Below are 24,321 nucleotides of genomic sequence, written 5' to 3'. Positions count from 1 at the left end.
TGCCCGATTCGCCATTTTTCCTCCAGCGAGGAAGTTTCCAGAGCCGCCGGTGCATGGGCAGCCGGCGAGAGAAAAGGAAATGAGGGAGGGTTGGGAGGGAGCGCTACCTGCACAATGCAGCAGCATTGGAATGCGCTCCCGCCAACACTCTCTCTTTCTCTTATCACTCGCCGCTGCCCTTGTGCCCAACAAGTCCTTGGAAGAAAGAATATGGCGAGAAAGGCGAAAATTTTCATGAATCGCTACCGTATCTCAACGAATTGAGGCAAATGGGGAATTTTCTCGTTCAGCCGACCACTCGGAAAAGGCGCCGCACTCATAATCTGGTCCCAGGTATATGATTTTTGCTATTATTCATACAAATTAATGCTTTTTTGTTAATTTTATTTGATCGTGCCACTTTCACACGCTGGTGAAAATTTAAAATTTGCGCCACGGAAAACCAACAGCCAATCAAAAGCGGTACTTATTGAGCCATAATGCGTGCGCTTCTGTTTCGGATATTTCTCAATATCAAGACCCCATTGATTTGTAACAAGCTAACTTTGACAATAAGTGCTTTTGAATTATAAATTAATTGTATATTGGTCCAGGAATATTCTTAAATTATGAAATAATAAATACATGAAAATTATATCAAGGATTTTTTCAAGAGTTTTACAGAAACTTTTTCAAAAATAATCCCATACGTTGAGAAAATTAATGCAGAAAAGCAACTGATAAGATTATTGCCATACTTTTTTTCTAGATTCGGCGATGCCAAATGAAATCAAACTTTGAAAGAAAAAAAAGTACGCGCAAACCTTTCACGGTATATTGGGTCATATGAAAAATAGTAATACCAAAAAATGGTTCTACTGATTTTCACCTGGGCGTTACATTTATTTTAATGCACTTTGACCCCCCCTTCCCTCAATCGCCCTTAGAAACGTTTTAACAGACATGTGTATTAAAAAAAAATATATTATGAGCGGTACGGGAATCTAACCTCAGGAACGGTACTACCGCGGGAAAATATTCCCAATCAATGAGCAGGGAACGGGCGGGAAAGAAAAAGAAGTTGCGGGAAAGGGATCCCGCAGTACCTGCATAATTCGTTCCCGTTGGACACTCTAGTATATTATTATGAGCTTAAAGCAAACCAGATAATTTAGTTTTCCTTCATGATTTCTAAAATATTCCTTTTTTTCCCGTGATATGCCGAACAAACGTGTAAATAAATGGTGTCTAGTGTTTTCCATGGTTTCAACAAGACACGACGACTGTTAAAAAATATAAAATAGCAGTCATATGACAATTCAAAAAATGAGATTCATGACACCACACTGGTTTAAAATGCCAGATCAAAAATATTTTTCTAAAAAATTACCCTCGAAGAAAAAATTTAAATATTTTGCAGTACATATATCCAAATTTAAACTGCCTTCGACGTGTTCAGGGAGTGCAAAAACATAAAACTGGGTGAACAAAAATAGTGCCCACCATACTTTTAAAGAGCCAGATCAAGAAAATTTATTTTTTCTTTCATAAGAAATGAAATAACCTAAATTTAATAAATTATTATTTCTTTGGTGTGCCATTGTGTTAAAAAATGTACAAAAAAATAAAATAATGAGAACTTAATTATTAGGGGCGTAAGCGATCAAGTAGGCTTGTTGGAATCTTGCTATAAGTATTTGACCTTTCTATAATATGCTTTGCGTTCAATTTTGGGTGTTTAAAATTTGCAATAAAATCTTTCACTTTTTTTTTTCATTTTTCATCGATGTTTGTTATAGGCAGGTTTTATTATTTTTTTTTACATTATTGTAATGTTCGTCAATTTTGATTTGGAACAGAAAACTCCAAATATTAATATCATGGTCTAATTTAATAATAAATATTTGCAAATGCAGTCTTCTTCGTTGTGAGAGGAATCAGTCATGTGTGGCAGGGTCTCCTCTACACCTTGACTCCGTGGGAGGAAGCCTCAGACTCGTACTTGGAGCGGTACTTGCCCTCGGGGTCGTACTTGGCGGTCAGTTCAGTCCACAGGTTGGGCTTGTTCTTGCTCAGGTGCCGCAGGACCTTTTCAGTGGCGTTCTTTTGTTTCTCGTTGCATTTGGAACAACCGGTCTCCAGGGCGTCGGGCAAAACACCTAATAAAAAAAGTATATTTTATATTACATTTAAAACTTGCATCACAAAATAAAAATGTTTATTATTTTTTTGCTGTTTCTAGAGAAAACTCAAAGCAAATACATACAATGCAATTAAATTAAGACTGAAGTCAATCATTGATTTCAACTGTTATTTCACTTTTTTTAAATTATTGATACATATTTGATTTTTATCATTTCTAATTTTAATTTCTAGATGTTATAAATATGACGACAAACAAATTCTGTACCGATTTACGTATTCTTAATTATAAGAACTAATTATAATGTACATCATAGGATCTGTTAATATTGGAAATTAAAAAAAAATTAATAATTGATTTAAATGAAAAATAAGTCTTCTTTGTTAAGAATAAAAATTTAAGTTGTAAAAAAAAAATAAAATAAAATAAGTAGTTATTTATTATAAAAACAATGTAAACAATATTATTAATTTAAAATTATTATTTTTGTGCATGGTATTGCATGCAGGTATTTTATAGTAAAAACATTTAAAAACTACTAAAATCACTATAGTGAGCTTAAATTTACTTTTTTTTTAAATGTACTCACTTCTAAGCTCGGTTCCCTCGGCAGTGCAAGGTCCCCTTTCCATGAGACAGTTGAAGTAGTTTCCGACAAGTCGCTCGCTGGCCAAAATCTGGTCGATGTCGACGGTGTCGAACTTGTTGGTGTATTTGTCGGGCACCTTCTGAGGCGCGGCGGCGGCCGCGGCCACCAACAGCAGCAGAGCGAACGCGGGAAGATGCATTTTGTGGAAGCGACCGAAGACGAGTGAGTACCGATGCATGGGCAGCGGCGTTCTTTATATATTGTCCGATGTGCACTGGCGAGACCTCAACCGTGAACCAATGATGTCAGTAAATGTGTATGTAAAACCAGTTCTAGGCTCTAGTTGAAAAGCGCAGGGTGAAACAATAATCCACGTTCACAGAGGTGCAAACAAGAGACACGCTTTGTTATTATCGAGATGTCTAGTGCGGCTAATGAAGTCAGCCTTGATTGCTTTCGTGTGGGAGAACAGATTAAACTCTGTGTATATGTTTTCTCTATTAATCCTCGTGGCCATTCAAACACGTCGTCGACCCGAGTTCATTGAATTTGAAGCCCAAGGTACTTCATGACCGGCGGCTGCCAGTGTTTAATTATGGCTGCGCGTCTTTCATCCAGTTAAACATGTTTTCTGGGGATTTACCATCAGAATCAGGGATTTTTCTCCTTATTGAGTGGAAAAATACTCTTGCAATTATTATTGATTACTCTTTATACCCTTTAAACAATTTTTTTTCGCACTAGTCAAAAAATACAAATACCTCATAATGTATATTGTTTAATTACAAATGAAATTAAATTTCTCTTTTGTCATAGTTGTGAGATCCAAAATTTAATTTTAATAATTTAATTTTTTATGGTGTAAATGGTTAAAAACCGTTTTGCAATTTATTTTTTAAATTGTACTGTGCAAAGTAATTTTTGTTTTTATCTAAAAATACACATATTTTTTTTTTAATAAAAATTGTTACATAACATCGAATAATATCATTATACACTTCAAAAATAAGAATAAAAGTAACCACCCTATGAGAAGTATAGTTGTTCGATTTTGAATTTATTCTTAACCTTGCAGCACCGTTGAATTTTGCACTTGCTCATAATATATCTTCTATTTTTTTCTAATTCAATCTATTTGTTGAAATAAAATACGGATTCCTCCGTGGAGATGAGCAACTTTATTGTTTCTGCATGGTACAGAAACAATAAAGTTGCTCATCTCCACCGAGGAAGCCGGATTTATTTTAAACAAAAATGACCACCTTGAGTGCCAAAAGGTTCCCCAACAACAACTTCAAGAACCTGTATAGAAACTTCAATCTATTTGAATGTATATCTTTTTCTTCGATGACTTATGAATTTTTTCCTTTCGAATTAATTTAATTAACTTTATCTACAGATCACAGTATTGGTAATGATGTATGTTTTCAATAATAATGAACTTTATATATGAGCGTTTTTTATACTCTTGATGCAACTGCCTTGAATTTTTTATTTTTTTAAGAAACGCAAACCTTCAGCCGAATCAAATTTTTATGAGGCTGTGTGAAAACAATTAAAATCCGCTGCAAAATTAAGAAGCTCTTAATAAGTCTCTTTCTAGAAAGTACACGCATACAATTATATGCACCTCTTTGAATTTATCCAGAGCCTTGAGCTCTCTTTTATAATTACCTGCATTCATAAATTTTAATTTATTCTCTTTCAGCCTCTGATGTCTTCCTTCCTTCCTTTTTCCTTTTTTGCCATAAACAGAATCAACCTCGAGTGTCGACGTCCATTTCATTCGCTAATCGGTGCAATTGATTGCTTTGAATTAAAAGTCGCACACATGTTAGGAGTTCATTTGCAAAGTTCAAAGTAGTTCGAGTACTTTTTGGCCTTGGCTGGCCTATATTTAGATCGACCGGTGAGCGATCTGAAGAAGGTTCATTAAAATGCAAAAAGCAGGTGATTGCTATCGGCGGACGGCATATTTATTTATAATTCTGTAAAAAGCTCGGAGGAAGGGGAGTTGCAAACGATTCTGAGAATTAAAAAAAGCATCCAATTAGCAATTATTTATGAACTCCACTTCCTCTGCTGACCGACGCAAAATTTCAAGGCAACCCAGTCGGTTTACCTGGTAATGAGCAAATGAATATAAAAACCCCAATCGAATAAAAGCAAAATAGAGCTATATAATTTGGCGCAATAAAACAATTGGTAAAAAAATTCTGCGGCTTGGATGAAATTTGGAAATAATTTTTTACAATTTTAGGGTTGTTTTTTTTAGGAGGAAAATTTTCCATTGCGGTTGCGCCACTCAAATCTCATTATTTAAAATTGATTTTCTGCAGCAAGGCCGATTAGTATGCAAAAACTGGATCGCAGTAGCGGCCTGCGTGATCAACCGGCGTGAGGCAATGGATGCAGAAAGAAAGACCACCTGAATAATAATAATTATGTCGCTTTTAATTTCGCTGGCAGACAGGGACGGCTGCGAGCTGGACCTAATTTAGTTTCTTAATGTCTTCATAAACAAAAATGGACGAGGATTGACCCAGACTAAGTGGGTTAAAAATGTCAGACACAATTTTGCTACAATTAGTTATTTTAATTACATTTATGATGGATTTTTTTATGTTTGGTTAATGGATTGAGTAAATTATCAATTTTTCCTAAATTATTTAATTTTTGAACTAGTAAAAAAATCTCAACAAATATATTATTTGAAATTCTTCCAAATTTTATTTTATTTTTGGACCTAATTTTTGGACAATTTATTGATTCTTACTGCTTTACAACTTCATAAGAAACTTTCATTATTGTTTTTTATTTATTTAATTTTTTTGGAAAAATAATGTCTTTTTCTCCAAGATATTTTTATGTTTAATTGAAGATTGCACGTGCAACGCATTGACCAAGAAAATAATGAATGATACTAATAAAAGTGGACAAAGGTGTGTTCTGGAAAATACAAAAAAGGTTGTGCACAAAATGCATTTATTCTATCCTTTCCTTGCTTTAAATTCGAGTTTACATCACAGTGGTTGTACACGGGAGAGAAAGTGCGAAACGACGGACGATTTTATAACGCGCGATGACGAACAGTTGATATATGCGTGGCCACGTATTGTGTGTGCGAGAGAGTGCATCAGACCGGTTAATTTATCAACAAGTGTAATTCCATTATCGCAGTTTCAAATGACTTCAATTTTCTTTGGCCGAAAAGGGAGTGAATTTGAGTTCTACATTTTTACACAAACTTCGACTAGGCACGTAAATAAAAAGCACACAATTAATTATACAATTAAGCATTTTGATTCTTTTTTTAGTTTATATTTTACAATTAATTAAGTACAGCTTGTTGAAGAAATTAAAATTTTACATAAAAATCTGCCGTGCTGAGACTCAAAATAAGTGCAAATGCGTTTTAGGAACATGTACAGTATTTCACTTCATGTTAGTTAGAGAGACAAACTTTTAAAAAAATGGTGGGTGCTTTCAGAATTTCTATCGTACAGTTTCCAAGCAGAGGCAAAAACCTCACCATTCATTTTTACACCTTGAATCCCTTTTCCTCGGCCAGCTTCTGGTATCGCTCCCTGAACTTCCTCTCTTTGTCGAATTTGTCCAGCAGCTCTTCCCACTGCTCCGGCTTGTTCTTGATGATGTAAGTGATGACCTTTTCCGATCCCGTTCTCTGCTTCTCGGTGCACTTGGTACACCCTGTCTCCAGGGCGTCAGGAAGCAGTCCTACAAATTGCCGCAAATTAAATTTCGGTGCTCATTGCAACATTCCGTGAGAAATAAAGGACATTAATTTGTCATTGGCGGAAGCTGACGTCTGTTGCGTGCAGCGTGTCATTCTTTAGAATTTTACGGCCTTGGCTTTATTTTCGCAAATCTTATTGTTTCAGTAGAAATATTTTATTAAAGAGCCTGGAAACTTCTCATTCTGTTTTATCTTTGCATTAAATATAAAATATTCTTGAAGAAAATCTAAGGATTTTTATTCCAAAGTCATATTTAGGTTAAATAGTTTTCAATAATTGCAAAGAAAGAAAATTGAAAACATTATTTGAATGTTTCCGCATCAGGATATAATTAAGAGTGGATTTTTCAAAGTTGTCGTGAAACTTTAGTTCTGAATAATCTCAGTTTTCGCAGCTTAAAAGAACATTGACTATAGCAATTAAAGCAGTAATGCAGCTTAGTAACAAGCAGAGAGAAACACTCTCACTTTCAACTTTAAGCAAGTCAAACGAGTTTCCATTGAGAAATAATTAATGAAGGAAGCTTAAGGGGAAGCTGTGATAAACATATCGTTGTTCTGCTTACGTTAAATATACTTAAATTTAAAAACAAAACATTAGTAGTTAGATTTGACCTGATTTTCAATAATTGTTTAATTCAGGAAATACACACAAATTAAAACTTGAAATGCCAATAAGCCTGTCCGAAGCTGCAAGGATGAATTATAAATTATTAATCGCATGTTAAAATGTTGTACACATTTTGTGTTTAATAAATTTCTATTATGAAACGCCAAATTATGTCAAAAGAAGAATTTTCATAAGTTAAAAAAAATAATAATAATAATTTAAGTTAACAAGATCCAGGCCATTTTCTACTTCAAATTGCTTTAGATAAAAAGTTAATTAATTATTTTATTCCTCCATAGTTTTGGTAATAATTTGTAATCTTACTCTTGAGCTCGGCAGCGTCAGGGGTGCATGGTCCGCGGTCCAGCAGGCACTTGTGGTAGTTGTTGAGCAGCCTCTCGCTCTTCAAAATTTGGTCCACGTTGATGTTGTCGAATTTGCTGGTGTACTGCGCCGCCGGCTGCTTGGCGTCCTTCTTCTCAGGGGCTGGTTTTTCTGTGGACTGGGGGGAAGCGTCGGGGGCGGCTTTGGCCTCAGCGGCGGCTTCGGCCTCAGGCATGGCGTCCCGGACAATCCTGCCGGACAAAACGCAGGTGGCCAACGCCAAAAGCAACACTAGGCTGAAGCGGAGCATGGTTGGTGATCGAGTGATGCCAGATGCGGCCAGGCGACACCTTAAATAGGCGCCCTTCGAGTGGGGAGGGCGGCTCCTCGCAAAAAACGCGAAACTCGTCCGTCGCGAGTGGTGCGAAATGAATTCACTGCGCGAATAAAAGTGATGAATTTTTCATCTCGGGCGAGGGAAAATCCCTCCGGTAATATCCCGGTCAAAGCACCTGTAATTAGATCTCAGACGTCTCGTAATCTTCGTCTGTCTGGAAAGTGCACGAGACGTGCAATTGAATAATTATTTGTTGCTGCTTGTGCAACAAAAACTTTTAAACCCCGTGGAATTTAATTGCGGCTTTTTTAAAGTAGACACACATTAGCCTGGAAATGGTAAGAAAAAATAATTGGAAAAAATATATAAAAAAAATCTCTTTTCCCTAAGTCATTTGAGCATTTTAATTGAAAGAGGCAAATTTTAATTAATTTGTAGAAAAAGTCGTATTTTTTCATTCCTTTATCTTTCCTCCTCTTTTAGATGACATTTTAAAGTAATTTTCGGTAATTTTATTAAATTTATTATAAAATAGTCAAGAACAATAGGCATGTCAGAAAAAGTGTAGATGTTTATGTATCAAGTCAAACAAAATATCACTTTTTATTTAAACGGTTTTTTACCACTTATAAATATATTATTTTGTCAATTAATTCATAAAATTTATTATTGAAATAAATTTAAATAATTATTTAATATAAAATAAAAAAAATTCCTATAATCATAACAAATATAAATATTTTGTTAAAACTTGTTAAAAAAAAAGTGAATTTTCAAGTCTAATGTACAAATATTTAACGTTTATATTAATTTAATATGCATTATGCAATTTACGCGACACTTCAAAGCCCATTGTTGTTTTGATATTATTGCGTTCAATTTAAAGTAAAGTTGAGTTAAAAAAATAGTTATAAAATATAAATATTTTTTAATGTCTGCATATTCTCATGTTTCTTATTTTAGCCTTTAAATTTTTTAGTTAATTGCCACACTTCTTTTAATGACATCCGCAAATTAAGTCACGATACACGAGGAAAACAAAATTTTTCTTTGCCGCCTCTCAAGGCTGTATCAATTGTCTGGTGACTCACGAAGTTTGAAGAAGAACACTGTTTTTTGGTACTAATCTTGTATTTCTTTTGAAATCTTTGACCATAGGAAAAAGTTGATGACGATGATCTTGTTTAACGCTTAGGAACGTTTTCAAAAATAACATAAATATGTATATATAATTTTTTATTGTTGGTCTCGGATTGAGAAAATATGAATTTAAATTATTGCGTCTGGAGCCTTAAATAGCCTTTTTCAGATATGCGCAACTTTTGCTGCATTATTAATATCACTATCGCAGAATCCAACGCAATTTCTCTCACGAGTTTTGTTGCACTTTGAAAGCGGTGCAGCCACCGTGGGAGAGGCGCCGGGCCGAAAAGTAGTGGCGTTAATTTTACAACAATAGAAACGGCAATTGTGCAAAATGCGTCCGTTTCGCCCTCCCGTGAAAACCCGGCGGTCGCCTTGACCAAATTTAGCAGAAGCAAAAAGCGGCTTTGCATGAGAGCAGCATAATGAGGAAAAATTTATCAAGTGGCCGATTTTATCTTTCTGCGCTCGTGGGCCTCAATAAGATGCTATCCATTCGTAGTTTGCCTCACGTTGGCTCGTTACTGCTAAAAATTAATCTTTCATTATATAATATATTGCAGTAAAGAATATGTCATCACAATTGCATGATGCTTTTTTCACTCGTTCGATGTTTCAATTGAAAAAGTAAATTTAGAACTGCGTAGTTTTTTCATTAATTTTAATACAGAGGAGATTTGTAAAAATTAAAAGTTTTTGTGTAATATTTTTATTGCGTTTCTTTTCAAATAGCAGGAATAATTTTTTTCTTAATTTTTTTTTTACATCTTCAGCTACAGGTTAATAAGCATGAAATTGATTGATATTATTTTAAAGCAATTTGCATTTTAATTGTAAATTAAATGTTCTACATTTTCGACTATAGAAACTAAAAAGAACAATTAAATTACTTAAAAATAGCTTTTAATTTTGCCTGGAATATTCTGTTGCTTGGTTTGGTTAAAATATTTATTGTCTTAATATATACGCTACTTACAAATAGAATAAATTCCTTTAAAAAGTAAAAATTATTTTAAACCAAAACAGCATTAACTAATTATTTTTGGTAAAAATATTAAATTTTGCGAAATTTTGATTCAGAAATCCTTTGTTTATCTCATAAACCTGAAAAATGACAACACACGTATTAAACTGATTAATTAGGGTAGATAAATAGTACATGTTATTTACAGAATTGACTTCTTTGAAGTCGATAAATTTTAAGAGCTCTCAAAGCACGTCGATGTGTAATTGTGTCATCGGGGCAGTAGTGGCATCGAAGCAGATTCTACTATTTATTTCCCTATTAGAGCGCTCGAGTGAAGCAACAATCAGGAAGTTAATGCTCGTGTACGTACGAGAGGAAAATAACTCAAAGGCTCTTGTTTGTGTGTCCACTGTGCTTTATTTGCATGCGTCCGTAGATCACATTCACAATCAGGACGCCTTTTGCTGCCGGTTGAATTCAGTGTTGCAATTAAAAAAAAAAGAGTACGACTCACTACATATCATTTTTATTGTCGGGAGTGCTTCCGACTGCCATGCTAATATCAGTGTCCAGTCCACTATAAAAATGACGTCAAACTACAGATAAATAGAAAACGTTACAAAGAAAATAAGTTTTTGTATACGTAAAATTAAAATTTAGTTTTTTTTTACAAAATATAAGAGTAAAAGCACTGACCTCTTGTCAAAATTTTGTATTTTCCTGGAGATTTTAATTTATATTCCCTTTATGAAGGCATTATATGTAGCATTTTTTTTTTTGCTTATGGCACCTGTGAGCTTATTAGGCTATTAGGTCGGTCTCTTGCCGTAGTCGAGCACCCTTGGCACACTTGTGCTTCCCAACCAACCTGACCCCTGGTCGGGGGCTTTCTAGCAGATTTGGTGGTGCTCGCATGGGCCCCCCACCCCCCTTGAGACCTTACCCCTTGACCCGGCCTTGCCACGAAGGACTTGGAATGAAACGCAGGCATTCGCCACACAAGCTGAGTTCTTCCAGCTTGTGGCTCGGAGGAAACGTGGCAAACCTCCGAGTGCGAGTCGGTACAGCTTGCGCCATACCTCCCAAATTCCCGACGTTTCAGCCGAAATGTTATCAATGATTCGCATACCAGAGACTATTTGTTTCCACAAACAGCCCCAGGCTGAGCATTGATCCCATGAGGGCCGAGGAACCCACTGATTAGAATGCAAGCATTCTAACCACTGAGCCACCGGGCTTGGTTAATGTAGCATTGTCTCAGTTTGAAATTATTTTATTTTTAATTGTTGTAATGATGGGATTAGTCACCTTTTCAAGAGTAAGGAAGTAAAATTGCCAAGCTGACTAATGCGCTTCAAGTTCAAGGCATATTTTCACGGATGATGGTTTTGTTAATTAAATTTGAGTCGTGAGAGGCGAAAAATAAGAGGACAATGCCACGTTTTGTACTTTCAACGATTTATCACCACAAGGTATTTTTCAAACCTTCGTGAAATTGGGTGTAGTATAATTGCGAACTGTGTAAACTTTCAGATTTTTTCTCACCGTTAGAAAAAGGTCAGAAAATTAGGTGTCGCAGAGCGTGAGCTGCAAAAAATATGCAACCGGGAACTCGTGTTAGATGCGCGGGTTGCCCATGTAGTACATAAAATAAAAGTCCAACTTCAAAATGATAGTTTGCATCGATTTCCTGGAGATTTTCAATAAATAGGATGCATTCCTGAAGAACGTACAAAAATTCAAAACGTTCCTTTTTTATTTGCAAGAATTGTTTAATTTATCATTTTTACGGTCTGGGATTAATTAATTAAATTAACAAAACAATCCCACGTGCATATAGTACCTTCAACTTCATTATTTGATAGAAGAGTCACGCAAAAACACAATATCAACCACATATTTGTATAGGATATAGGCGTGCGATTTTTCTAGAAGTGCTAATTAACAAGGCAAATGCAAGTTTGCGTCACCTTACAAGATCATCGTCATCGTTTTCTTATGTTAGAACCACTGAAATGTGGCCAACGAATGAATTTTCAAAGAACCCAAATGAGATGAGATTGACAATGGAACAAATTGACGCTCTCTTAAAGGAAATTTTGTTTCGTTGGCTCTGCAGTTTTCCTTCATTAAATACTCAATTGTATTGGTTCTGTTTAATAATAATGAATCATGAATCACAAAAAAACTCTCATACTCATTTCATCCTTAAGAACACTTCAAATATTTTTAAGGGAGTTTTTTTCTGCACTTTTCCTTTTAAATTGAATTTTCTAGCCGCTATTCTACTTAAATTTTCCTCAAGCATAACAAAATTAGTGCCAATAAAATAATAATAAAGTGTCATCATTTAAAAAATAAGAATTCAATTAAATTTTTTGTACACATAAAAAAAGCGCGGTGTATTCACCTTTCAAATGCTATACTTGACTGGTGAATTATTTAGATGTTACTTGAATTAATATTTTGATTTTACAGTACATCATGTTTATGAAACAGAAGTTTTTTTATTGACACAGAGAACAGTAAATAAAAAGTTACATTTCAACCCCTCTAATTGCAAGAAAAATCGGACCAACACAGACTTACATATTTCCCTCAGTTTTGTTACCCCTTTCCCTTGATGATTTTCAGGGCAAAGTCACACGATTGTTAATGAATATGAAATCAATATGTGTAGCCGTATGTAGAGTAAAGTTGTTTTTGTGCATGATTTCCAACATCTTTTCCAATCTTCCTTTTTGAAACTGGTTTTCTATCGTCATCACCTATCATAATTAATTATCAATGCAATGATTTGGTTTTACACAAATAGTTATTTAATTACGTCTATTTTAATCTTGTGGAAATCGATGAGAGGCAAAATGTCCATTTCATTTCCTTCGACGTCCAGACTGAAATAGTCGACTGATGTTCTGTTCAACGCCTGCATGAACGTCATGAAGGGAATGCAGAGAACATTAACCATCGATTTATCAGTTGAATTTCCCGCCGGGCCTTGAATCTTGCCCGCATAACTGTTGTCTTGAAATTGTGCCTGTGGTTTAAAAAAACATCCACTGGGTTAAAGCAATGAATTTTTAACATATTTTTCAATTCCTACCATATTCGCAACTGGTTTTGTGCTCAAGCAAGCAGGAGCAATCCAAGCCCTGTTGCGCACCTTCAATATATTTCTCAGTCCGGATGGGGCAGCCTCGATTAGAAGCGAGGTCCAATTGTAAAAAATCTCCAATCCTATCGAATTCGAAAGTGATACGCCATCCCAAGCTCCGCACTCCACAATAAATCCATTTTTCTTGAATTTCAATTTCATTTTAGCTTCTCGAGTTTCACTACTACTTAAAACTAGTCGAGTTTAGTCTGATTTTCAGCAAAATAATTTACTTCTTTTAGTCCGTTTTTTATTTGATTTTTTTATTCAATGATCCGCCTCTAATTGGTTTAAAAATTAACTAATAATTTACCCTTTTTGGTTTTACTTTAGTAAAAATAATAAAAAATTGTAATTCACTATCAATTAATAGGAAAATTGATCATATTTGAGTAGCCAAAATAATTTTTATGCAAATTGGAAAAAAATCAGAGTGAAATTAATTAATGTTTCCGTTGATTTCTTGCAAAAATTAAATTTTGTAAAATTTAGTTTATTTTAAGAGGATTTATAAAAAGTTGATTAAATTACCCTTTTCTTGAGATGGTGAATAATTTGTGTTGCTATTTGCTGTGCAGAGGGTTCCTTATTCATATCAGTCAACAATTTACTAGTAGTGTCATTTGGTGTGGCTGGTTCCGGTGAAATGAGAATCGCGTCTCTGGTAAACTGGACCAGTTTTGGGTCGTACTGGTCGAGACCTTCCATTGATTTTCCCGTCTCGTTCAGCACCTTTTGTTTTCTTAGGATTTCTTCTTCCCTTTTACTCAACGGCTTCGAGGTCGTTGCAACTTCCTTAGGTTTTTCTTGTGTTATCTTCTCGATTGGTTTTGCAGGTGGTTCCGTAACTACCACCACTGGTTTTTCCGGAGCTTTCGTAGGTTCAGGTTGTTTAGGTTTGGCCACTACCTTATTCGATTGAGGTTTCACCACTGGCTTTGCATCTTCTTCATCATATTCTGTTTCTTCCTCTCGTTTTAGTCGTGCTTTCATCTCCTCTTTTATTTTGCCTGGTTTCTGTGGTTCATTTTGAAGAGCTAAAAGTGGGCCAAATTGTTATTTAAAAAATAAAATTATAAAACTATCAAATAATATAGCATCAAATAAATAAACGTAATGAAAAATGAAACATATATCAACATATGAAAATGTTATAAATATTTTAATCCAAAAAGATTTTATTTTGCTCAATTTTTCAACAGAACTTTCAAAATAACACCGTTTAAATAATTAACCCGAGAAAACAGATTTTTTTTTTTACAAAATTTATAAAGCGAAAAGTTAAAACGTTTACTTCCACTTAAAATGTATAATATTTTGCAGTTTTTTTAACATAAAATTAAATGTTTTTTCATAAAATATCCAATGTGCTTAATTACCTGACTTCCCTTGTTCCTCTGTAGAATCAAATAAAACTTTCAATAGTACTATGATCATCAGAACCATGAAAGAATTTAAGCACACTTGGAAGAATTTATAATTTCTTTTGACCAACATTTTCACGTCCACACGGTGCCACCGAATCACAAGTAATGACCATTTTATCCTTATTTGCGTAAAACATTTTTCGTCAACGTAGCCAACACAAATGTATAAAATGATAAGGAAAATCGTCTGGTCACTTCCACGCAGAAGGAAATAATTTAGTGTTGGAGGGCAAGTGATAAAAGCAACAAGGTGAATAATTTCTCGGTGAGTTCTTATCACTTTTGGGGACGTCGCGGCGACAATGTGGCTCAACGTCGACGTAATGTGCACACGAAAATTATCAATTTGACACATTAAACAAATTACACGGCCATGATTAGGCCAAATTATTTGTGGAGAAGCCATTACTGATTATTATTTTCACATTGGTATTATAATTCCATAGATTTTATAAAAATGATTAAAAATTTGTTATGCTGAGAAAGATTAGAGTTTCAGAAACATGAGTGGTGGTTGGTAATTGAAGAAAGTTTATCTGTCAAATTTCTGGAATTAAAAATACATATCGTTATAAAAAGTAATAAAAATTTTCAGAACAGTCTTTAATTAAATGAATTTTCTTTGAATTGTCTATACATAATTATATTTGTTAAAAATTTTGCAATTGTTCTAGGCAAAAATAATAAATATAGAAAATTCATTGAACACCTTTGTGCACAGTAAAAAAAATCTCTTTAACTAAAGGGATTATTTAATGCCTAAATATTGTTTATCGCCTTCATCCAGTTTGCTTATTGTTTAAATTCTCCGGTTGCAGTTCTTTTAATTTTGCCTCAAAATGAAAAACCATTTTAGTTATTTTTTATATTAATATTTATTTTAAAATAAATTTAATGGCACATACAAAAATTTCTTAAATGCCAATAGAAGCCTTGGAATAAATTTCCACTAGGAAAATCTTGCTCAAGCTCCTTTCATTGATCTAAATACAAATTTCAGATATGAAAATATGCACATTTATCAGGGTTTACAATACTATATTTTTATAAATAAAAAATAAAGTATGTTTTGTGTTTTGTATAAAAATTATACTTTATTCATGTATCGGAGAGCGTATGTTTGTATATTCCAAATCAAAATCTTTCAATCAAAATCGTCAGTTTCGTGATGCGTTCTTACAGACCGGATCTCTTGCGGTACTCGCCAGTGGGGTCGTATTTCTTCTCCAGCTCAGCCCACAGTGTAGGCTTATTTTTGATCAAGTATTTCATGATTTTATCAGAACCGTCCTTTTGCTTTTCGCTGCACTTTGAGCAATCGCTCTTCAAGGCGTCGGGGAGGTTTTCTGGAAAATTATGATCAAATTTACATTAATTTTAGTGAACAAAGATATTGGAGTCGAGACACGTTAAAAAAAATTCTATTTCAAAACACATTTCTTTTGATCGTTTTCAATTTTTAGTGCAATCTAAAAAAACTGCGTGAACAGAATACGTTTATTTTTTATTTTTCAAACTAAAATCATTTCCTTATTGATATTTGCATATCATAAGGAGTGTTTAAAAACTACCACTTATTGTCAGGTCATTTCCAAGATTGACTCAAAAAGGAAACTGTTATTCAAAATGCCTTTTAAAAAATGTATAAATCTATTTAATTGATTTTAGTCTGTTTTTTTATTATTAAAGTTCAGATAATCACGAAGTCTTTCTTAAATTTTTTGAAAATAATAATTTAAAGATTTTCAGAGACTGGCCGATCCGACTTTAGAAGTACGTGACACGGAGAAAATAAACCATGGTTGAAACTTATTGGTTTAAGATTATCCTTAAAATAATCATCAAAGTCAGAAGTTGAGCTAGCCAAACTTTAAACTATAGAACGAGGCTTTTTTCATAGGCAATAGCAATAATTTTTTTAATTATGACATTTACTTTCAATAAAAAAAAATAATTATTCAAACAAATAATTACGTTAAAATACAGAAATAAAAAAAATTATAATAATAATATTATTTTTAAGCTCGAATCAAAATTAAAAAATTAGTGATATATTTACCTTTGAGCTCTTTTCCGTCAGCGGTGCAAGGTCCCTTCTCCATAAGGCAGTTGTAGTAGTTTTTGATGAGTCTGTCGCTTTTCAAAATCTGGTCGATGTCGATGTTGTCGAATTTGGTGGTGTACGTTTCCTTCTTGTCCTTCTGGGCGACGGCGACGGCCACGAGGGCGGCGAGCAGAACAAGCTGGAACTTCATGTTGGCTGTGTCTGATGGTTGGGATGAGCGTCCCGGCCGCTTTTATAGTTGTCCGCCGCTGGAGCTCAAGAGCTGGGCGTTATTTGCAAAGGTACGACCAATGAGCGCTAAGCCTTGAACTTGCTGACTGATTTTCTTTCTTTATTTATTTTTTGCCGTGGTAAAAAATAGCAGCGCGACTTGCAGAGTCACCGCACTCTTTGTGCACAAAAGAAGAGACGTGCGAGCGAGTGATGATCATCTTTTCTTCCCATTCTCCTCGCTCGCCTATTTTTTATCCTTTATACATCGCGATTTGCGGCGCTCGCTTTTTGTCAGCACTGACGCAGATCGGCAACTTTGTTTTGCATCTGCGTTGCCCGCAGGAAATCCCATGCAGCACGCTGGTGCGCAAATCGAGCGGCGTTTTATTTTCCTTGTTGGTGGATCATAAAATTGCAACATGCAAAATTTAATTAAAATGTTTTTCGCGTGTTATAAAATGTGAATTAGTTGAGAAAGTGGCGGTGATATATATTTAATTTGAAAATTATTCCGTTATACTTTATATTTCAACTTCAAGTCATGCCTTAAGAAGAAAAACCATGTTTTTTAAATTTGAATATAAATTTTGACAGCTACTTTTGAGATCCCACAACTATTATAATTTGCATTTCAATTCATTCCAACATGATGTAAATAACCAACAATTATTTATAATTATAAAATATTTCAGTATCATAAGTAAAATTATAAAACCATGAATTGTTATAATAAAAATAAAATATAATGTTTAAAAATACTAAATAGTCTTAATACTTTATAATAATATTTTAAATAATAACTAAAAAAGTGTAAATAAAAATTATTAAAAAAAAGTTATCAGAAAAGACTACATTATTATTATAAAGAATTAAAGATGATACTTAATTTTAACCGTTTTTCTAAACAAATTTTTAAGTATATCCGCAATTTCAAAGACGGATATAATTACTAATAATGTCAGATGTCAGTCAATAAAATTAATATATGTCATGTTATTTATCAATCTTAATTATAATTGGCAGAAAAGTAGCACTAAAAAAGTCAACGACAAAACGAGCACTAAAAAATTGAGTTAGCCATCCATCAGTAAGCGGAAACCAGAGAGAAGGAAACAGTGACATTTTTCATTTGCTACTGGACGCCGCGTTTCCCATATTTTCTAGGCAGCGGTTAAAACACAGTAAATTTTTCTTTTCTGTCGTGCTGTCACCACTGATACTCCAACACACCTCCAACACAAATGTATGCACTCGAATTTTTATATACTTCAATCTTATTGATCTTTCTTAATTTATTCCCTATAAATCTTAAACAATTTCAAATCAAATTCTTTTGAATTTGGAGATGGACGAATGAAAAATATAAAATTTTTATTAATGTTATAAATTTATTTCATGATATAACGACTTCTTCATTTGTTAAGTTTAAATTACTTTATTAAAAAATTATTTTCCATCAACAATGCATTAATAAACATTACATGTTTATGAAGTATAGCAGTTGGTAATAAAAAAAATATGAAACGAAACAAAGTAAAAGAACATGTTTTAATTTTTATAAATCAATTTAAGCAGTAAATTATTTTTATGTTTTTTTTTCTCAAGAAACAAAAATTTGCATGTTTTTTTTTTAAATTTATTTTAATTAATTGGAAGTTATTGATAACAACAAAAATAATTACGAATGAATCAGCGTTAAATAATAACATTTTGTCCCATTTTTCACAATGAGGAATTCCCGTTTTGATATTTCGCTCCCATAATTCACAATTCTAGCAAAAAACGCTATGAAGTTTGAAATGCTCTCGATCGCCATCATTTCTGTTGTTTTGCAGGTATTGAATTTTTAGTCTAAATAGTATTTATGAAAGTCCTTTTTCTAAAGTTGGAGTTTTCCGTGGAAGTTTATGCAAAGTTGAAGACACCGGGAAAAATTCTCCAACTTAGTAAGTGGTTTTCGTAAAAATCTCACTGTGAATTTATTTAAAAACACTCAGAATCACGACCAAATGCCATTAGACGAGCGCATGTAATTAAATGCTGCGGCTCAGACTCTTGCTTTGGAAAAAATCTCAAAACACGAACTGCGTCTAATATTTTTAACACAACGTTATCCAACAGTGCAAAGGTTGTTTAAATATCTTGCTTGGTATTTATTCATTTTAATAAATGAAATGTCTCAAACTAGACAACACACAAAATGTCAAATGAGTTAACTGGAACCATCAATACGAACACAGTAGCTGAAAGTTTTTCCTCCGAATTAAATTCTAACACTGATGTGAGTGCGCCAATGTCAAGTTTGGATCCCAATACGTCCACAGATGAAACAATTACGTAAAAATTTGCATAAAATAATCAGTTTTTATTACTTTTAATAATGCTCATCAGCCCAATGACGACATCAACTGATCTCGCCCTGAGCACCGAAGTGCTTTCAAAATTCACAGAAAATCAGATAAGCTCGCAGCAAAGCTCAATGCAAATAAATTATGATTACTTTTAACAAATAAATTATAAGTGTTTCTTAATTATAAAGTTTGACTTCGGAAATTGCGTCAAATCCAGTTCAAGCTTCCAGTTCAAATACTGACGCGTTTATCAAGACGACGTTTTCAACTCTTTTAAGTAGCTCTGAAACCTCAACAATTAACTTTGCAACTACAACTACCACACCTGAAACAACAACCGCAACTACGAAACCCACTACAACAACAACCAAACCTCCTACAATACAAGTAAAAGTTTTAGCTTATTTTTTAATAATTAAACTTTTTTATAAAATCATCAGGAGCTTCTTAGTGGAAAATGCGACACTTCTTTTGATTTAGACGTGAGATCATTATTTATTCCTTAAAATTAATTTGAATCTTACAAGAAAATCTAGCCAAAAACTTTTGACACAGACGGTTCTCTAAAAGGTTGACTATATTTTAATTTTACTTTTGTAAACTTATTTTTAAATAAAGATCCAGATCAATACGGTTTTTGGATTCAGGCTGGCGGTCAACAATTTGTGTTTGGAAAATTTCTGGTTAATATGACTCAACTTATCAACGTCATCATTCATCATTCAGTTCATGTGAATCCATCAGGTTGACTGGCGTCAAAATTTCATCACGTGCTTTAAAATTGGAATGGAGCCTCTTACATTTGACACTGCAGCAAAAATGAACACCTTGAAGAGCCTTTGTAAAAAACATCATTATTAAATTTTTCTAATTCGATTTTTGCTGATGCGGTAAAAATTTAAGCACCGACATGGAAATATACAACAAACTTTTGGACTGCTGCAAACCGCGTGGGTCCGCAAAACTTCTCCTGGTGCAAGAAAAATGGATCGGCTGAAATAAACAGCACTAACATTCCCTGGGGCTTTAATCAGCCAGACAACATAAACCAAAGCCAAAATTGTTTGCACATACGTGTGATCAAGTCAAATTCGTCGCTTTATTTTTCAGACCGCATGTGCACCGACACGTACTTCTTATCCTGCCAAGTATGTATATAATTATTTTAAATATACTGAAAAATATTATAATATAATATCTTCAGGGCCGTCCAACTTTAGCTCCTAGATGCTTAAATCCCATTTGCCCAACCATCAACTGCACGAAAAATGTTGGTTCCTTTAATATTACTATTTATATTAATTTAAAAAAAATATATGAAATTGGCATTAACCCCGTTGAAAAGACACAAAACAATCTTTGTTACTTCTTTAGTTAATAGCAATGGGGCCCAATTTAGCAAAGAAATTTTGTTTTGCATTGTTTTTTGCTGGTCCAAGAAAAGGTAAAAGTTTGATGGAACTATTTCGTATGACCTAAAAACAATGAAAATTTATTAAATTCGTTGCTGCAAATCCTCCATTAGTTTTGGAGAGGAATTTTTAGATGAGAGAAAAAAAGGTGTATTTTTTTAATATCAATTTAAAAAATTAGATTTTCATGATAATATATGGTTCTATTGAGCTGGAAATTTAGGGAAAAATCACATCATGAAGCTTCCAATTGGCTTCTTTGAAAAAGTTTTTGTTTTTGTAGTTTTGCAATAACTCTTTCACCATTAATTCATATTCATTATAGCGGTTTAAAGCCTGATGATATTATCAATAAAGAAACTTTGCAACTCACGTGTCTTTTATTTTAAATTTTGTTTTTTGTTTTGGTTCAATTTTTCATGGAGGCCACCTCATATTTTAATATAAAAATTTCAATTTAATGAACATGATTTTTAATTTCAGATCGATGACTTTTACTTGTATGATAATACAACACGCTTGCTAGGTAACTGAATTCTTATAAAATTATCGTGTCTAGGTAATTTTTTTATGAAACCATTTTATTTTTTAATTTTAATGTTAATCAATGGTTACTCAAATGTGGATTTTACTAGAGCAATTTGCTAGATTCATGTTAAATTAGAGGGAAAATTTTTGGCCACATAAATTTCCCATGCTGATATCTCAGAAGCTCGTCGAGATTCGAAAAAAAATTTAATTCTTAATTTTCCAGACTTGAAAAAGCATGGAAAATGGTACAGAATGAACGGACGTTTGTACGTTTTCAGTTACGCAAATGCAACACAAACTGTAAATAAATATTTTTTATTGATTTATCGATAAGAAAAAAAATTGCATTCTTAATTGATGTTAACAATAATTGAATTAATTTAGTTTGCTGGCGCTCTTGATGCCTGCTGCAAAATCGGGATGTCTCTCCTCAGCCTGGAATACCAAACCAAATACGCCGCATTGAAGAGTGCAGTAGAAAGTATCAAATTATTTTTACAAAATATACAAACTCAAATCTATCTATATGATTTCATAAAGACAAAGAAACTCAGTCTGACTTTTACTGGACTTCTGGTGTGGACATGGGTTGCGAAGCGAAATATGGTTTTTGCACATCCAATCGAACTTTGCGCGACAAAACGATTTGGGCGCCGGGACAGCCGGACAATGCTGGTGGCATAGAAAACACGCTTGCCGTATTCATCAATTCGTCCCACGTGCAGCTGTTTGATTTCAGCGAGAAGAAAAAGTTTAGATACATCTGCGAGGTGGCCAACTTGTCAAATTCATTACGTTTTTTAATGTCTTTTAAATATTTTAAGTCACGCGACAACTCAAAAGCGGCAGCCGGAGGGGCTGCAGTTGCCAGTGAATGTGCCCTGATATTCAACGTTAGCCAGAGTGATAATTATTTATCTTTAAAAAATCACAAAATATAACCATTGTTAAATGTTTTCAGTCGAGATTGACGCATTGCTGAACTTAACAATGAAATTTGACATTCGTATTAAGGTCTGACGTTTACGATAAAATTGATTTAAATTTAATAACTAAGCTGATATATTAGTGCTTTTTGAAATGTGTTGGAGAATATGCAGGACTGGTAATATTTAATAAAAAAAGATTAACTTAATAAATTTAAATTTATATTTAGCTAGAGAATGGGAAACTTTTGGACTACAGTATTATTGTTACCCTGGAAGCTTTGGCCAACACAAATCTGACTGAATTGCTAAGAAACTTATTAGCTCTTGATGAATGCTGGAACACAACCTGTAAATGGAACTTATTTTTAAGTTAGTTGATGGGGCTTAATTTTGAAAATTAGCCGGAATGGACGAGTGCGATAAGGCGGCGCAAATGATCAAATGCAGCAATGAAAAGTCTCCTGATGTCCTGGATAGCGTGATTTCGACTATGGACTCACAAATGTCGCTGGTATTTGTTTATGTAAATTGGAAGAATTGGTAAAGTTCATGCAAATCCTAGGAAAAATTTGAGCCAGAACCTCCCTGCATAAAAATTTATATTCCGGAAAACGTGCGAAAGCAGATGTTGCCTGTAAATCATTTACGCATAAATTTTGTTTATAGTTCACAATTTCCATTCCAATACACAACTGCGACGGTGAGAATGGAAAAAAACCAAGCTTTTAATTAAAAAAAAATTACAGTTCCTCCGTGCAATACTCCATATGGTCTTGTGAAAAGCAACTGCGGTAAAAAATATTTCCACACTGCAAATAAGGCACACAAAATTTAATTTAAATGCTGAAAAATTACGTGTTTACAATAAATTTTTTCACAGTACAACTACACGTTTGCTTGGAGAGCGTGTTATGAAGCTGGCTTAATTTTTTCATATTTTATCAATCCCAGTGATGTGCAATGCGTACTAGATGCATTTGGTATGATGATTAAAATAATTTGCAATTTACTGTAGTGTTTTATTTTATTTTAATTGATGCAGGCAACACCAGTTCATCAAACGTATGGATTGGGGCGAGTCCCACAAATTCTCTGCACGATGTTGTTTGGTGTGTATATGAAGACAGCGTTCCGTTTGATCCACATGTTTTTGCAACATTTTCCATTAATTCTGGACCTGATAATGCTTTCTGCATGAACTACACAAATAACGCGGTCATGACTGCAAACATTGCGACAGAGTATAATGTCCTCTGTCAAAACCTATGAACAAAAATTAGACCATCTCAATATTTAAAGAATTTAAATGAAAGTAAATTGTTAATATTTCCTGCTTTTAGTTCATGCGGAAATAAATAACTTGTTTTGAATTTTATCAAATGAATTCACAAATGAATCACATTCGGATTAATGCTATTTTCAGCGAGTTTGAAAGAATTCATACAAATTAAAAAATTTTCTTCTATTATCATGTAAAATGAATAAATTTTTGGATTGGACCAGTTCATATATTTATTGTTTTTTATCCTAACCTAATTGAAGTGTGGAAGAAAATAATGTGAATGCAATCAAAAAGAATTTTGTTTGTTGTGGCATTTTTCAATTTTATGCTTGGCAAACAAACAACAAAAGAGAGATGCTTTCATTAAATGAATTTATTTATTTCATCATTAGTCAAAGACGAGGTGTACGGCGTATGTGAATAGAGTGACAAGGAAGAATTTTAATTTGTGATTTAAATAATGTTTAAACTAAATATAAACAAGAAAATGTAAATTTGCGAAAATTTTTGAAAAAAAAAATGTTAATAATGTATGATTTAAATTATAAAGTGCTACAAATAGCACAATAAGTATACCAGTGTAAACAAAATAGTTTTACTTGCTTAGAATGGAAGTCAGCATTTTTTAATTTTTGATATTAATGCATTAAAATTTAAATATAGTATTTAATGCTGGTTCTAATAATAGAGAAGACACGCGTCTCATTTAGAATCCTAGCAACTCGCGATCAGTCTTGCTTCTTCCTGACAGGTGAAATTTCTCTTCAAATAGAAAATTTGCCTCTATTGTCCCTCTCGAAGACGCACAAATTATTCGCCGCCTCGAATTTCCATTTCATCGGCAAACAATGAAACACGAGCTTAAGCGTATCTGCGAAATTTCACCTGCGTGAATTTGTTTTCGTTGAACCTATTTAGATGAACGAAAAAAAAACATAGTGCCCCTAATAGCTGGACAAACAGCCGAAGAGAGAACTGGCACACGGCGGCTCCTTAGAATTCTACGCACGATTGAATCGCACAGCCGGCGCTCATTTCACACTGCAGGTCCCGCCGTCAAATATCAATGACCTTTGCAAAAGCAGCGCTGACGTCTTCGTGGATGCTG

General features: G+C 33.6%; 5 protein-coding genes across 5 annotated transcripts; 1 reads left to right on the top strand and 4 right to left on the bottom strand.

Annotated features, from left to right (window-relative positions):
- Window positions 1-1,756: 1,756 nt before the first annotated feature.
- LOC132199088 (ejaculatory bulb-specific protein 3-like) lies at window positions 1,757-2,949 on the bottom strand. The gene is made up of 2 exons (XM_059623545.1): window positions 2,712-2,949; window positions 1,757-2,138 (listed from the first exon to the last, which is right to left on the bottom strand). The coding sequence occupies exons 1-2, from the start codon at window positions 2,947-2,949 to the stop codon at window positions 1,942-1,944; spliced, it is 435 nt and encodes a 144-aa protein (XP_059479528.1). The 3' UTR covers window positions 1,757-1,941.
- Window positions 2,950-5,483: 2,534 nt separating this feature from the next.
- LOC132198770 (ejaculatory bulb-specific protein 3-like) lies at window positions 5,484-7,745 on the bottom strand. The gene is made up of 2 exons (XM_059622983.1): window positions 7,403-7,745; window positions 5,484-6,449 (listed from the first exon to the last, which is right to left on the bottom strand). The coding sequence occupies exons 1-2, from the start codon at window positions 7,710-7,712 to the stop codon at window positions 6,253-6,255; spliced, it is 507 nt and encodes a 168-aa protein (XP_059478966.1). The 5' UTR covers window positions 7,713-7,745; the 3' UTR covers window positions 5,484-6,252.
- A 3,912-nt stretch (window positions 7,746-11,657) lies between these two features.
- On the bottom strand, window positions 11,658-14,577 carry LOC132198769 (protein Star-like). Its single transcript, XM_059622982.1, has 5 exons — window positions 14,383-14,577; window positions 13,535-14,040; window positions 12,953-13,147; window positions 12,677-12,886; window positions 11,658-12,617 (listed from the first exon to the last, which is right to left on the bottom strand). The coding sequence occupies exons 1-5, from the start codon at window positions 14,498-14,500 to the stop codon at window positions 12,480-12,482; spliced, it is 1,167 nt and encodes a 388-aa protein (XP_059478965.1). The 5' UTR covers window positions 14,501-14,577; the 3' UTR covers window positions 11,658-12,479.
- A 920-nt stretch (window positions 14,578-15,497) lies between these two features.
- LOC132198771 (ejaculatory bulb-specific protein 3-like) lies at window positions 15,498-16,723 on the bottom strand. Its single transcript, XM_059622984.1, has 2 exons — window positions 16,490-16,723; window positions 15,498-15,776 (listed from the first exon to the last, which is right to left on the bottom strand). The coding sequence occupies exons 1-2, from the start codon at window positions 16,683-16,685 to the stop codon at window positions 15,607-15,609; spliced, it is 366 nt and encodes a 121-aa protein (XP_059478967.1). The 5' UTR covers window positions 16,686-16,723; the 3' UTR covers window positions 15,498-15,606.
- Window positions 16,724-17,863: 1,140 nt separating this feature from the next.
- Window positions 17,864-23,349, top strand: LOC132198808 (uncharacterized). The gene is made up of 27 exons (XM_059623044.1): window positions 17,864-17,951; window positions 18,485-18,543; window positions 18,594-18,654; window positions 18,706-18,836; window positions 18,897-19,045; window positions 19,100-19,189; window positions 19,248-19,446; window positions 19,500-19,541; window positions 19,596-19,629; window positions 19,678-19,742; window positions 19,804-19,900; window positions 19,963-20,207; window positions 20,264-20,329; window positions 20,955-20,997; window positions 21,226-21,302; window positions 21,387-21,483; window positions 21,543-21,772; window positions 21,827-21,905; window positions 21,964-22,016; window positions 22,072-22,107; window positions 22,159-22,279; window positions 22,333-22,442; window positions 22,494-22,544; window positions 22,598-22,631; window positions 22,678-22,751; window positions 22,812-22,911; window positions 22,974-23,349. The coding sequence occupies exons 2-27, from the start codon at window positions 18,496-18,498 to the stop codon at window positions 23,198-23,200; spliced, it is 2,559 nt and encodes an 852-aa protein (XP_059479027.1). The 5' UTR covers window positions 17,864-17,951; window positions 18,485-18,495; the 3' UTR covers window positions 23,201-23,349.
- The last annotated feature ends 972 nt before the right edge of the window (window positions 23,350-24,321 follow it).

This window comes from Neocloeon triangulifer, unplaced genomic scaffold (genome assembly GCF_031216515.1).
Source record: "Neocloeon triangulifer isolate White Clay Creek 2 clone unplaced genomic scaffold, ASM3121651v1 ptg000013l, whole genome shotgun sequence".
Classification (NCBI taxonomy): domain Eukaryota; kingdom Metazoa; phylum Arthropoda; class Insecta; order Ephemeroptera; family Baetidae; genus Neocloeon; species Neocloeon triangulifer.
Note: the sequence above shows the minus strand (reverse complement) of the source record. Positions and strands in the feature narration are given on the sequence as shown.